Raw genomic sequence first — 13,587 nt, 5'->3', positions numbered from 1 at the left:
GTTATGGCAATTTTTACATAGTTACATTGGACTAGCTTGAATGCAAAGTGTTACCTGATTGGAAGATGCGGAGCGGTGATGTCCACCTCATCCAGTCGGATAAAAGTTTTCATTCATCTTGGAAAAGAAAGGCAACATGTTTCCTGAATGACGCCCATAGAGAGCATGTGCACTATGCAGGAATGCGTAGGAATGGTACCAGTGGTTTCCAGCTTCCACATACTTACATTAGGCATTTTTTACCTAGTTACAATAGACCAAATTGCAGCTTTTATCTCTGAAAATGAAAGATAGTAGCTGGTTGCTGTGCACATCTGCTCCAGTTTTGATAAATGACCCTTATTGTATTTCCATACACATTTGCTCCCCCCTCTAGTTTGGTTAGCCATACGTGGGCATGTATTTTCTCACTGATGAGTGTAATTCACTTGACGGTATAGTTTTAACATTATGTATCATGGTATAATTCACACAATTAAATATCATTAATGTTATTGTCGGAAGTTTTTCTATATAAAATGGGCATTTAACCATTGAAAGCCCTATTTTCTCTTTAATTATTTGATATCACCAAATGACACACCTGTGTCGTTTTCATTGGATACCTCATTGAAACTCTTTATTGCCACCTTGAAGAAAGTAAAATTGTCAGGATTGATAACCTGTGCATTCATATTTTGAAAATCATTTTATCATAAAAATCCTTTCTCAATTGGTAAAATAATGTGCCCGTGGTACATTTTTTCAGATTTCATGTGGATTTTTTAAGTGAAAAAAAAGTAGTTAAAAAAATAAAACTAGGCATATAACACATGGTAATTACTGTACTACATGTCCCCCTCTCTTTAGAATGTAATCTCTATGAGCAGGGCCCTTCTGTATTGAACTGTACTGTAATTGTGCTGTCCCCCCTCTACATTGTAAAGCGCTGTGTATACTGTTGGCTCTATATAAATTGTGAATAATAATAATATGCTTTGTTGGGCTAAGCTGGTTAATGAGTGGATCATATCTCCCTATCCTTGGAGTGCTATGAGCTTTACTCGAAGGCTGATTGCGGACCACGAATGGTATTTGGGATCCACCCTTCTGTGTAGAGTAGGAAAAGGTCAGGCTTTGCTTAGCTTGGAAAATCTCCCTGTGAGCTGTTGACTTTTGGAGGTACTCATTTTCACATTCTTAAATCAGAAACTGCCAGACTGTCATGGTGAGAATTGAGTACATTGTTTATATTTATTGGGCCATTTTGAATATGATATAACAGGGATTCCCATAGATGTGCTAAACTGAGATCAATTTATTTGACAATATTAGCCACCTGAACATTTTCTTGCTTTCAGTCAGTCTGAGAAGATTTATAAATGCACACCGAGGCCGGAACCTTAGCCATACATTAACATGTGTTATGTGAAGTTATTATTAGGTTAGTTATTTTGAATGGGCTACCAATACATCCCAGAACAACCCAAACCACATCTAACCCTTAGTGCTTTGGGGTGCCATTCGAAATAAATGCATTGCAGCATACTCATTTGTGCATGTTATGGCACTGCAAGTGTGGCAACATCGCAGAAGATGTGATTCCAGCTTGAGATAAAAAACTGCCCAACCACAATCCATGCGCTGCTGTTACAAGAAAAGAAAAGGCTGTTAAAAGAAAAGAAAAGGTTTCTGTAGTTTGTAATTGAACTTTGCCTACTGCTTGTAAAACCTTAAACCATTTACTCTAAAGTTTGTGTATAGCTAACCCCCCCCCCCCCCTTTTTTTTTCTTTTTTTTTTTTTTTGGCTTTGCCTAGAGTGTGGAAGGATTACACCCTCTGTCAGGTTTTTATTGTTCATATCTCCTCTGGGCAAATTCACCCTTTGAGTCCTGGTGACCACTGCGACTGAAAGTGACAAGAAATACAAGCTTTACAGTTGTCACTAAAACAGGAGGTGATGGGAAACTCTTCCACTGGTGACAATTGTCTAAGTGGGGAATTCTTCTTCTTTTTTTTTTCAGACACACTCACCTTTTGTTCTGTATTTGGGCCAGGAAGCCAAGAAATTTCTCACCATCAAGGCAGAGAGCAAAACATAAATTAACACCCCCCCCCCCCCCCCCCCGACCAAAATGGAAAAGAATCTCTTTGGTATACAGCAGTACAGTACAGTACTGAACCTATACAGTACAAACTCATTTAGCATTGCTTCAGGTCCTAGAACAAATCTGCTACTGGAAGGTCAAATGACTGCTGTGAACATATAGAGGGTGTGCTGAGGCAGGCCATTGATTGCTTGACAGCGGTCAAACCCCCCCCCAGATTCCCTGCCACCCCCATCAGGGAAAGTTTTAAAGAAGCTCATATGCAGTGAATGTTCAGCTTTCCATTTTGAGCAGATCACAGCCATGGTATGTGTCTAAAATACTTTCAAAAGGCTACTTATTCTCTGTAAGGAGCTTCAGCATTTAAGACTGTAAACAATATTATACAGCTAAAGCCTTTAGATGTGCAACAGTGTTTTAAAGTGGTTGTAAAGGCAAAAAAATTTTTTTTTTATCTTAATGCATAAACCTTCAGTGTGTAGCAGCCCTCCCTAGTACTTACCTGAGCCCCAGCTCTATCTAGCGATGTGCCATTGGCTCCCGCTGCTGTCAATCAAAGTCAGTTAGCCAATCGGGGGAGAGAGAAGCGGGGCCGAACCGCAGCTTAGTGTCTGAATGGACACAGGGAACTGTGGCTCGGGTGCCCCCCACCCCCATAGCAAGCTGCTCGCTGTGGGGGCACTTAGCAGGAGGGAGGAGCCAGGAGCTCCAGCCAGGGACCCGAGAAGAGGAGGATCCGGGCTGCTCTGTAAAAAACCACTTCACAGAGCAGGTAAGTATAACATGTTTGTTATTTTTAAAGAAAAAAGACTTTAGTATCACTTTAATGAATGAATGTGTTTAGGCACCAGAAAGTTGTATTTTTGGCAATTTTTAAATGATGATATTGGGGGCATATAAGTGCAAGTTCTATTGTTCTATGTGAAACCTATGGCTTGATAGGGCATGCTTGAACTCTTAAGTTGTGTAAGCCTATTTCTGAAGTTTTCAGTCACTCTTTTTTTTTTTTTTCTCTTCCCTTACAGGCTTTACCCAGAAATGGCGGAATGGATCCATGTTTTGTGCATTTTAATTTTTGTTGTACATTTGTCAAAAACAGAATCCTATACCACTTTTATGAGCGACACAGAACTGAACCACCTAACCGTTAATGAAAACACAGGTTTTGTTTACGTAGGAGCGGTTAATCATTTGTACCAGCTTACTGGGGAACTAGGGTTGCTTTTCAATGTCTCAACCGGACCAAAATACGATGACAAAAGATGTACACCTCCAATTGATCAAAACCAATGTCCAAGTGCTTCTCCTAGCAACAATTATAACAAGCTGCTTTTACTAGATGTGCCAAAAGAACGGATAGTTGTATGTGGAAGCCTGTTCAAAGGAATTTGTTCTCTAAGAAAAATTATCAATATCTCAGAAGAGATTTCTTATGATGACAGCAGAGGAGAGAAGTCTTTTGTTGCCAGCAACGATGAGAAGGTAGAAACTGTAGGACTAATAGCAGACATGCAAGATAATGGACCACGAGTTCTCTTTGTTGGGAAGGGCACAAGTCAGCATGACAATGGGATAATTATCAGCACACGAATACTTGATGAAATGGAGGATAAAGGCCCTTTTGAAACTTTCCATGATTCTGCTAACTTAAAATATGGCTCGGCCTCTGCCAACACACAGCAGTTTATCACCGTCTTTGAAGATCCTAATCGTGTCTATTTCATTTCCAGTCGGTTGGATAAAACCTTACATAAAAACCGCACGCTAATTACCCGATTGTGTAAATCGGATTCTTACTATTTTTCCTATGTTGAGATGGATCTTGGCTGCAGAGATGATGACAACATTCCTTATAATATCTGTACTTCTGCTTTCCTTGCCAGTCCAGGACAAGAGCTGGCTGATGTAATGGGCCTGTCCATTGAAACGGATAAGGTTCTTTTTGGAGTTTTCAACACTTTTATCAATAATAGAGAGAAATCTGCTGTATGTGTATTTCCACTGAGTAGAATTAACGAGAAATTTGAAGAAAATCGAGAAGAATGTTACACCAGCTCTAAAGAATCTGTAAACCAAGATGGCGAGAGCATATTTACAAAGCCATTTGGTGATAAAATAGGTTGTGGAAAACAGGTACAGTAAGCTGTTAAACATTTTATAATCTTTATGCACTGCAAACCTAAAAATGTCCCAGTATTAGAGTGAGCATTATTTACAGAGACCTTGTCCTTTTTACGGCTTCATTGCAAAGTGATGGTGTTTGCTGATAGCCATTCCACCAAAGAGTTGCAATCAACTATTCACACTACCAAGCTGCTTCCGCGCATTAAAATGACCTCTTCTATGTTGAAGTGCCCAGGCCTAAACATGTCAAATGGAGGGATCCCTTGTGTGAGCGCCAACACCAGAGTTTTTAGACAGGCTGGGATGCTGCAGCAGCAAGCAAATGTGGCTTGGTAAGAATAAAAGCCAGAGGGGTGGTGGGCTTTCTCCAGGCTCTGTCACTTTGCCTTGATAGGGCAAAGTGCCTGTGTCTTTTTAAAGCCCAAATCAAACCAAAACTTTTTCAGAGTAGAATTGGAGCCTCTGTCAAGTTTTGGTGTCTGTTTCTTTTCTTATTCTTGTACGAGTGTGATGGGAACAAAAAAAAAAAAAAATCACTTCTCTGGCATTCATAGACAGAAAAATTGACACAACTTTTTTTTTACACAAACTTTAGCTTGTATAAGAAAACTTTTGAAATCATTTGCAAAGCTTTTTGGGAAGCTTCAAGCAGCTTTGTTGAAGACTTTAAAGCACCATTCACATCAACCATTCTACAATTTGGGCAGGTTAATGGATAAGTTCATCTTTTTAAAAATAAATAAATAAAAAATGCACATCTTTTTGCATTAAAAAAAAAAATGCATTTAATATTTTTTCTTTGTACTTTGAGCCTGCCTGCTCGTACCTCGTATAGGCATGCAGATGCATTCTGACAGGAAGAATGAATGGACTACCAGAGGGCTCAACAGTGCCATGGCAGTTAATTGAAACTACAAGCGACAGCCGCAAAGGCTGTCAGTACTTATAGCTTTCCATTCATGGAACTCTGTGGATAAATGACACTGCCGTGTGGGCAGGGCCCCGCACGGCCACATCTTCTTTCGTTTTTTTTCTTCTTTTTTTTTAAACAGTGACAGCAAGTGCTTGCTGTCTTTACAGGGAGCAGTGGCAACCCATCCCCCCTGATCTATGCACCCGGCCCCTGATCTCCATGCAGCAGTCTCTTCTTCCTACCCCGGCTGTAGCAGAGCATCGCCACCTCGTCCTCCATGGCCGCCAATCGTGCGCTGTGTGTGCGATGCTAATGGGGGGGCTGTGTAGTGCCAGTGGATTGCTCCGTTTTGATTGATCAGCCGGATTGGGAGGGGAGTATTGTTGGTGCGAGTGAGGGGGCCAGGTCTGCTTAAGCCCCCCCCCCCCCAATAAAAATATTTCAACACCAGCTGCCACTGACAGGGAGCGAAGCGGGCGGCGGCGGCTGCAGGAGTGGGAACATGTTACACCCTAATAACAGATGAAACGCAACGTGTTCCCAAAGGTGAGCTTATCCTTTAACACACATGCAAGTGAGGGGAATTCCTATCTTTGATGGTAGCAAAATGAAAATGATTACACATAATGTTTTATACCATTTCAAGTACAGGCTACTTGTAGAGTCAGGGCTTTAAAATGGCAAGCTTTGTAGTTTCCTTGTTGTTTTTGCTTATGATCTTAGGTTCTCAGTCTATTGCGAGACCCATGTCTTATGGCTGAGTAATCATGCTTGTTGTCAATAGGTAAAATGGAATTAAAGTGGTGGCTGCATATATAAATAACAAAAAAATTAAATCACTGATTTTTGTGTTCCGTTTCCACTAACACTGTACCACCCGAACATTCTATAGCTTGTGTAGCTCTTCCATTTAGTGTACATCTAAAGTTATATCTAAATTATACTATACGCCTATTTGTTCTGAACCTTGAAGGTATGTAGCTCACAGAAAATTGATGTGTAATTGGTCTTGTTTTACACAGTAATTGTAGACTAAAATTAAATTTTCAGCTTGCTACATGATATGCACTCTGGATGTAAATGCATTTATTGACAACCATGATTCACATATTCAAGTTGGTATTCTAGTGGCATGTAAGCCCCCTGTAATAGTGCTTACATGTTAACATATATAATTATTTCACATAAGTTCTTAGGTTGTTGCATAGAAAGGCCGATGAGCTCTAAAAAAGACAGTTCATGGAGGGAAATAAAGTGGATGAGCTGCATGCCTCAATTTGTGAATAGGTCACATAGACCAGGGATAGTGTGTCCTTTTACAAATAGTTTTATTTGTAATGGACATGTGATACTTTTCTGTAGTAATCTGTGAGGTTTTTTTTTTCCACTGTTTAAAACCTCTAAGCATGGAGTCTAGCTGTCTTAGAGCAAGCAGTGATTTATTCTATTTTTGGTCTTCTTTGCAGACTTCACAAGCAGAAGAGTCGGTGAAATATCCATGTGGATCAGAGCACTTGCCTTACCCACTACAGAGCAGAAATGGTGTTACTGTAAATGCTGTGCTTGTGCGGGAAATTAACCCCTTTACCTCTATAGCAGTGTCTGTTGAGAATGAGCACACTATTATGTTCCTCGGTACAGCTGAAGGAAAACTGGTGAAGGTAACTAGATTGTGCCTTGGTGAACTTGCTTAATGTATATTTTTAATGTACGTGACTATGTTAGTGTATTGAATAAAGGTTGGCCTGCCATATGCCTGTATTTCTGTATTTTATGTTTTGTAATGCTTTTCTGTATACTATGCCTACGCTTGTTGCTCTAGTGCAGTGGTCTCCAAATTGCGGCCCTGTGCCAGATGTGGCCCTTTGCTTGCCTTTAACCAGCCCTTGAGGCATTATTCCTGCCACTGACACCAACGATGGAACATAATTCCTTCCACTGACAACAAAAATTTCACCCCCCAATACCAAAGATCAGGCACAGTCTGGTACCCCTAAAGACTGAAGGGACAGTAAACTGGCCCTTTCTTTAGAAAGTTTGGAGACCCCTGCTCTAGTGGTACTGCAGCTAATACAAATGTGGGGGAAAAAATAAACTCTGAGGGAGATCTGAGATATTAGCTGAAGCTTTTTTGTATCAGATACATTTAATAAATGTAGATATTTTCTGGTCAAGCTTTGACAGGTGGGTTGTGTTTTAGCCACGAATAATTTTTCCACCAAGATAGGCTGGTAATACAGTATCTTCCCCTCCCGCTTCCATGTAAACATGATGTATGCATGATAGATGCAGATTGGAACATGCACGATCTGTCTGCCAGATAGTTAATGCCTGTAGAAACCTTTAAGGTGACCATCAAAAGAGGAGTATGGCAAAAACTTTAATGTTTTTTGGGAGTACATTTATTTTTGTCTTGTGATCCAGAGTCAGCTGATAGCTGGCTATTGCCCGATATCAGCTGACGGGGCAGAGCTGTGCCAGGATTGTCAGGATCCTGCCTACTGACGAAGGACAGCTGGCTCTGCCTTTCAACACATGGCTTAGAGCCAGAGCCAGCTGCATCCACCGCCTCCACAGTCCAGTAGTCACTGCTCTCCGTTTGGAGCAGACTGAGCAATTGACAATCACGTGAACACCAATTTCTTGGTCTTAGAACTAACGTGGGACAGCTGCAGCATCACATGTACTGTGGCATAAAGGTGAGTATGTTTATTTTTATTTTTTTTTTAAAGCCTACATTCACACGAGGCGGACTCCGTTTCCACGGACTCTGCCTCGGTCCGCCGGCTCAGCGGGAGATCAGTCCGTTGATCTCCGCTGAGCCGGCGGATGACAGGTCCCTCTCTGCTCACTGAGCGAGGAGGGGCTTGTCAGGCACCGCTGCTGCTTATGGAGGGATCGGATGAAAACGGACAGCATGCCCATTGAACCACCGAATCAGCTCACCATCAATGCCTAACTGTTTTTTCAATGCAGCCTCACCAGTGCCCATCAATGCGGCCTTATCACTGGGGCAGGGTAAATGGGGTGTATAGGAGGGGAGATAGGATGTGAGGGTCAGCTGGGGTTGTCTGGGTCTTTCACCAGGCAGCTCAGCAGGTCTTTGCACGCCATGGCCTCCTGGGGGGGTGATGCTCCTGGTCCTAGGGTCAAGTTGCAACCAGCGCCCTTAACCACAGCCCAAGCCAGTCATGTGCATCCCGACTCCCTGACGCACCCTGCCTCTGCCTGCCTCCGAGATTCCAGTCTCCGGGAGTTGTAATTTCCTCTAAGCTTTTTCCTTGGGAGCGGACTGCAACTCCCGCAATGCAACAGCGACCATTCCCCCAGGCCCCACCCTGACTTCCTAGAGAAGGAAAAATAAAAGTCTGTTTTCAACATAATTTAGGGCGGTCTGGGTGGGGAATTGCCATCCTGCCCCCCCAGCCCATCCCGCCCCTGCCTGTTTGTGTGTCTACCATCTCTGATGAATTTTCCCTGACTTTCGTGTGGGGCCACACTTGAAGCCCCTCATATCAGGAAAGTTGACCACCATTGCTCTGGTATATAAACAACATCCTATTATAATGATGGCTATATTAATACATACATCACTATATTTACAATGATAAAGAAAGCTATTGAAGCGCAGTGTTATCACCCTGAAAAAAAAAAAGAAAACTACCAAAAAAATATAAATATCACCATATAAATAACTTGCATACAAAACCACCCTCCACACAAACTTTACAAATAGTTCTAATACAATAGTGACCTAAAGGATAAGTTCGCTCTCCAAAAGAAAAAACAATGCACATCTTTTTGCAGGTAAAAAATGTTTATTTTTTCCATTAGACATTTATAATCAAAATTGCATAGCATGAAACAGTCCTCACGTTTTATATATAAACATTCATGAAGTGAAAGCAATCTACACAGATGTAAAAAAATGTGCTTTAAATCCACGTGTTTTCTTCATGTGATATCAATTAATATTTTATGCAACACACCACTTAATTCGCCAAGTGGCGATAGGTGTGCACTCACTCGGACTGTTGGACTTCTTGGTTATAGGAGGTCTTTAAATTCCCCAAGGCAGTGATAGCGAAACTTGGCACCCCAGATGTTTTGGAACTTCCCATGATGCTCAACACTGCAGAGTGCAAGGCCTAGTATATTTTTATTAAAAAAATACATCAGTTGAGAATAGAAACCACCTGTGACTCTGCAGCGTGTAGCATTAACCCAGAGAGGGTGGGTATATCCCGCCCATGTTCCTGCAGTAAGCCACTGGGACCAGCACCCTTTATGAAGTCTACGTAATGTGGAGTCTTTGCATTGACATCATGCTGTACGGAGGGGTGCTGGTCTGCAGGAGCATGGGTGGCATATCATTCCCCTTTCTGGGTTTATGCCACTCTAGCAGTGGATAGAGACAGGTGGTTTCTATTCTCATTTGATGTAGAGGTGTGTTTTTGGATTTGTAATACAATATACAATGAGCACTTGGCATGTGTTTTGTTTTTTTTGTTTTTTTTCCTCATTCAATATATTTTTATTTTCACATGACAATAAAAGCATTTACACATCAGGATAGCAAATAAGTCTTAGGAACATTAACAAAAAGGCATTAAAGATAAATAACATAGGTCTATGAAGATTGAGGAAATTCATTATAAAGGTACAGTACTAGACTAAGGCCTCTTTCACACGGGGCAGATCAGTCATGATCCGCCCCGTGAACATCCGCTTGCTCAGCGGGGATAGCTCCGCCGATCCCCGCTGAGCAGGAAGATGACAGGTGCATCGCTGCACACTGTGCAGCGACGGACCTGTCAGAGCGCCGCTCTCCCCTATGGGGGGATCGGATGATGACGGTCCGTAGTGTCCGTCGTCATCCGATCCGATCCGAAAACGGAGGAAAAAGTAGGTTTTTCCTCCGTTACACTTTTCGGATCGGAGCGGGGTCGGATGTCAGCGGACATGTCACCGCTGACATCCGACGCCCCATAGGGATGACTGTATGTCCGTTTTTCATCCGAAAACGGATGGATGAAAAACGGACATACGGATCATCCGTGTGAAAGAGGCCTAAACAATAGTCATGTTAGAAAACACAGACTCACAAGACAGCAATAAAACCTTAAATAAATATCATCGGGGGATGGGAGAGAAGGGGGGAAAAGGAAGTCCAGGGGGTTGTAATCAAGTAGCCTAGAAGGATAGCATTTGGGAAGGAGGCCAATACCTCAGGAAATCTTGAGCGATGACCATAATTGAGGAGTCAAAATCCTGCAGAAGAAAATGGGTTATCCAGAGACCAGTTTATTTTATAATCCAAGCTGTACTATAAGTGGAGAAGTTAGAGCTGGTTTACACTGGTACGACATACATTCCAACTTTGGGAGCACACGTTGCATGACGTGTACAAATCAATGGTTCCCTATGAGAGCCATCTTAACTGGTCCAATGCAAGTCGGTCCGACTTTAGAAAAGGTTTCTGCACTACTTTGTTCCCTTTTCAGCCCATTCCGTATCATTGAAGTCAGATGCTCGTCCTAACCATCTGACTTGTGACATCCGACTTGGTGATTACAGCAGGAGGAAAAGGAATTTGTCACACTGGGATTGTTTTGATTGGTCAAAGGACAAGTCGGATTATCTCCAAGTCAGAGCAAAATCATATCCTCTTCATTCAAGTCAGATAGAAGTAGGACCGATGTCACAGGGCAAAGTAGGATGACAGTCGTGTTGTTCAGTGTAAACCCTGCCTTAGCATAGGAGTATTAGCTCCTTGGGGGATTTAGCGTTTCAAGACCTCTTAAACAATGGTCCAGGCTAGCAGGCACCTATCACAACTTGGGCAATTGTGTGTTTGTTGCACAAGATAACAAATGATATCACATGAAGAAAACACATGGTGCATTTGCATTGAAGCGCTTTTTTAACTTCAGTGTGGATTGCTTTCACTTCATGGACATTTTATATACAAATGTGACACTTTCATGCTATGTAGTTTCTTTCATGAATGTTTTGGGACACATTCATGCTTTTAATTGGATATATGCACTGGATTATGTCACTATTGTTTTAAAATTATTTGTAAAATTTGTGTGAAGGGTGGGTTTGTATGTGAGCTATTTATATGGTAATATTACATTTTTCTGGTTCGTTTTTTAGGCTGTCAGCACTGCACTTCTATAGTTTGTAATCATTTGGATTATAGTAGGAATCATTAAATAGGCACCTGCTGTGAGTTAGGTGGCACACACATTATGTGAGAGTTATTTAGTATGGAAGAATATTTGCAAATATGTCACAGCGCAAAATGATCAGTATCCATATGATGGGAGAAGCGGCGCCTAATCCTAGTATGGGATGGATTCCTATGGGCCCTTATATTAGAGCTCCTCCTGCAGTGCATTTGACTACTTTAGGCGTGTACCTATGTGATCCCTCGTGCACATCCTTGCCCCATTTCTTTTTGAATCATATAATACTCTACTGACAAACAATATTAACTAATGTTCATTTGTGCAAAATGCCTTAAAAAAAAAAAAAAAAAAATCAAAGTTCATATCAGCTGTGACTAAAAGACCAAATGAATACTATAGTAGTTAAAAGGGTTGTAACGGTTCATGTTTTTTCACCTTAATGCATAGGATGCATCTGATGATTACTGGCCCCCCAGCCCCCTGGTTTACTTACCTGAGCCCTCGAAAGTCCCGCGCTCGATCGTTGCCTGGGCTTCTTGGCTCTTCATTGGATTGATTGATGATAGCGCAGCCGTTGGCTCGCGCTGCTGTCAATCAATTTCAATGATGCGGGAGTGGGGCCAAGTCCTGCACTCGGCGGCTATGGACACCGAATGCAGGACTCTGGAGCACGTCTGCAAGGTAACCCCCGGGAGAGCACTTCTCCCAGGGGCTTATCTGAGATGGGGAGGAGCTAGGAGAGCCGCCGGGGGACCCCAGAAAACGCCATTCGGGGCCATTCTGTGCAAAACAAGCTGCACAGTGGAGGTAAGTATGACATGTTTGTTATTTTTAAAAAATAAAAATTGAACCTTTAGTGTCACTTTATATGCATCCATGCCATTCAGTGATCTCCATTGATAGTGTTTGAAATAGTGGAGCATATTTGTGCAGCCAAGTTCACTCTCCCCTTCAACATTCGACCTTAAAGTAGAACTATAGGCAAAAATGTGTTTTTCATTTTGGATAGCGTAGTGCAGCCAAGTTCACTCTCCCCTTCAACATTCGACCTTAAAGTAGAACTATAGGCAAAAATGTGTTTTTCATTTTGGATAGCGTAAGGAATGGTTATAACCCCTGTTATTTTTTTTTTTATTTTTTTTTATTTTTTTTTAGCCATCTGTGCCCCATTGGGGAGATTTATCTTCACTTACTCTCTCATAGCCAAAACAGGAAGTAAGGAAATCCCTGCAAATCAGGGGAATCAATTGGGGCCCCCCAGGTCACTAGGTTTAGTGTCTCCATTGGAAGATTTCCCCTCTATTACTATTTGGGATTATCTTTTACTTTCACTTCTGATGATGACTGTAAATGGGACATATGAAGAGAGAGTATCTCCCCAACGGGGGCAGAGGTAGCAATAAAAACCGATGTTCTAATCCCTCTCTACTCCTAAAATATTATATTAATGTTATAAATATGTAATATTATAGAATGTCTTAGTGTTTTTGCCCCTAAAGCTAGGGTAAGGCTGGCCATACAGTATACAATTTTCTTTTGATTTACCTTCAACTATGCCTGCCTGACTGCATATAAAGTGTTTAGGTTTGTTGAAAGTTGTACAAGAAAATTGTACCAGCCTAAGGAGATGAAAAAGCCTTTAGAGAAGTACTCCCTTCTTGACTCAGGTGCCTGATTAATGGTCACCAATGTCTTGGTGAACCTCAGTCAAAATTGTGTAGACACATGTATATTTTTTTTAATCAGTAACTGTTTTCTACGTGTGATATTGTGTATGGATTATTGTTCTCTGTCGCTATCATATAGTATATATCCAGATCCATTAATTTTGCAATCTGTGAGATAAATACTCAGAGGACTGTGCCTAAGATGCAATAAGTTGTTATTTATCTTACTTTATATTTCTTTGAGGTCCCTGAGGGAGAAAGTGAAAATAATAATTATGCAGATATTCCTTTCATCCCACACACTTCACAATGCTCCTGTGTGCTAAGTTCTAAACATAGAATACTGTTGGCAGTGTGTGCGGTATTGGGTCAATCAGTGACAAGTTCTTTTACAGGAACCTATCCACAATGTATATGACAAGACACTGGGATTTTTAATTTAGCTATACTCTTTGCAGTGTGTTTGTACTACCACCATTAATAATGGCTGTATAGCTGTTGTTATCTAAATTAAACCTTCACGCTACGTAAAGTATATGTCAAGCCAGAAACTTTTTTTCTAGTTTTGGATAGAGCCTGGAGGATTAGAACTCCCTTCATG

The 13,587-nt window shown here is 41.5% G+C and overlaps 1 protein-coding gene across 3 annotated transcripts in view; it reads left to right on the top strand.

Moving 5' to 3' along the window:
* The window catches only part of PLXNB2 (plexin B2), a 323,100-nt gene that overhangs the window by 180,945 nt on the left and 128,568 nt on the right, over positions 1 to 13,587 (top strand). For all 3 annotated transcript variants that reach the window (XM_073619756.1, XM_073619757.1, XM_073619758.1), the window contains 2 exons: positions 3,114 to 4,221; positions 6,592 to 6,786. In XM_073619756.1, the coding sequence (XP_073475857.1) occupies positions 3,127 to 4,221; positions 6,592 to 6,786 (1,290 nt within the window). In that variant the 5' untranslated portion in view covers positions 3,114 to 3,126. The remainder of the gene's footprint in view (positions 1 to 3,113; positions 4,222 to 6,591; positions 6,787 to 13,587) is intronic.

This window comes from Aquarana catesbeiana, linkage group LG03 (genome assembly GCF_042186555.1).
Source record: "Aquarana catesbeiana isolate 2022-GZ linkage group LG03, ASM4218655v1, whole genome shotgun sequence".
In the NCBI taxonomy this organism is placed as follows: domain Eukaryota; kingdom Metazoa; phylum Chordata; class Amphibia; order Anura; family Ranidae; genus Aquarana; species Aquarana catesbeiana.
This window is presented reverse-complemented; position numbering and strand designations above follow the sequence as displayed.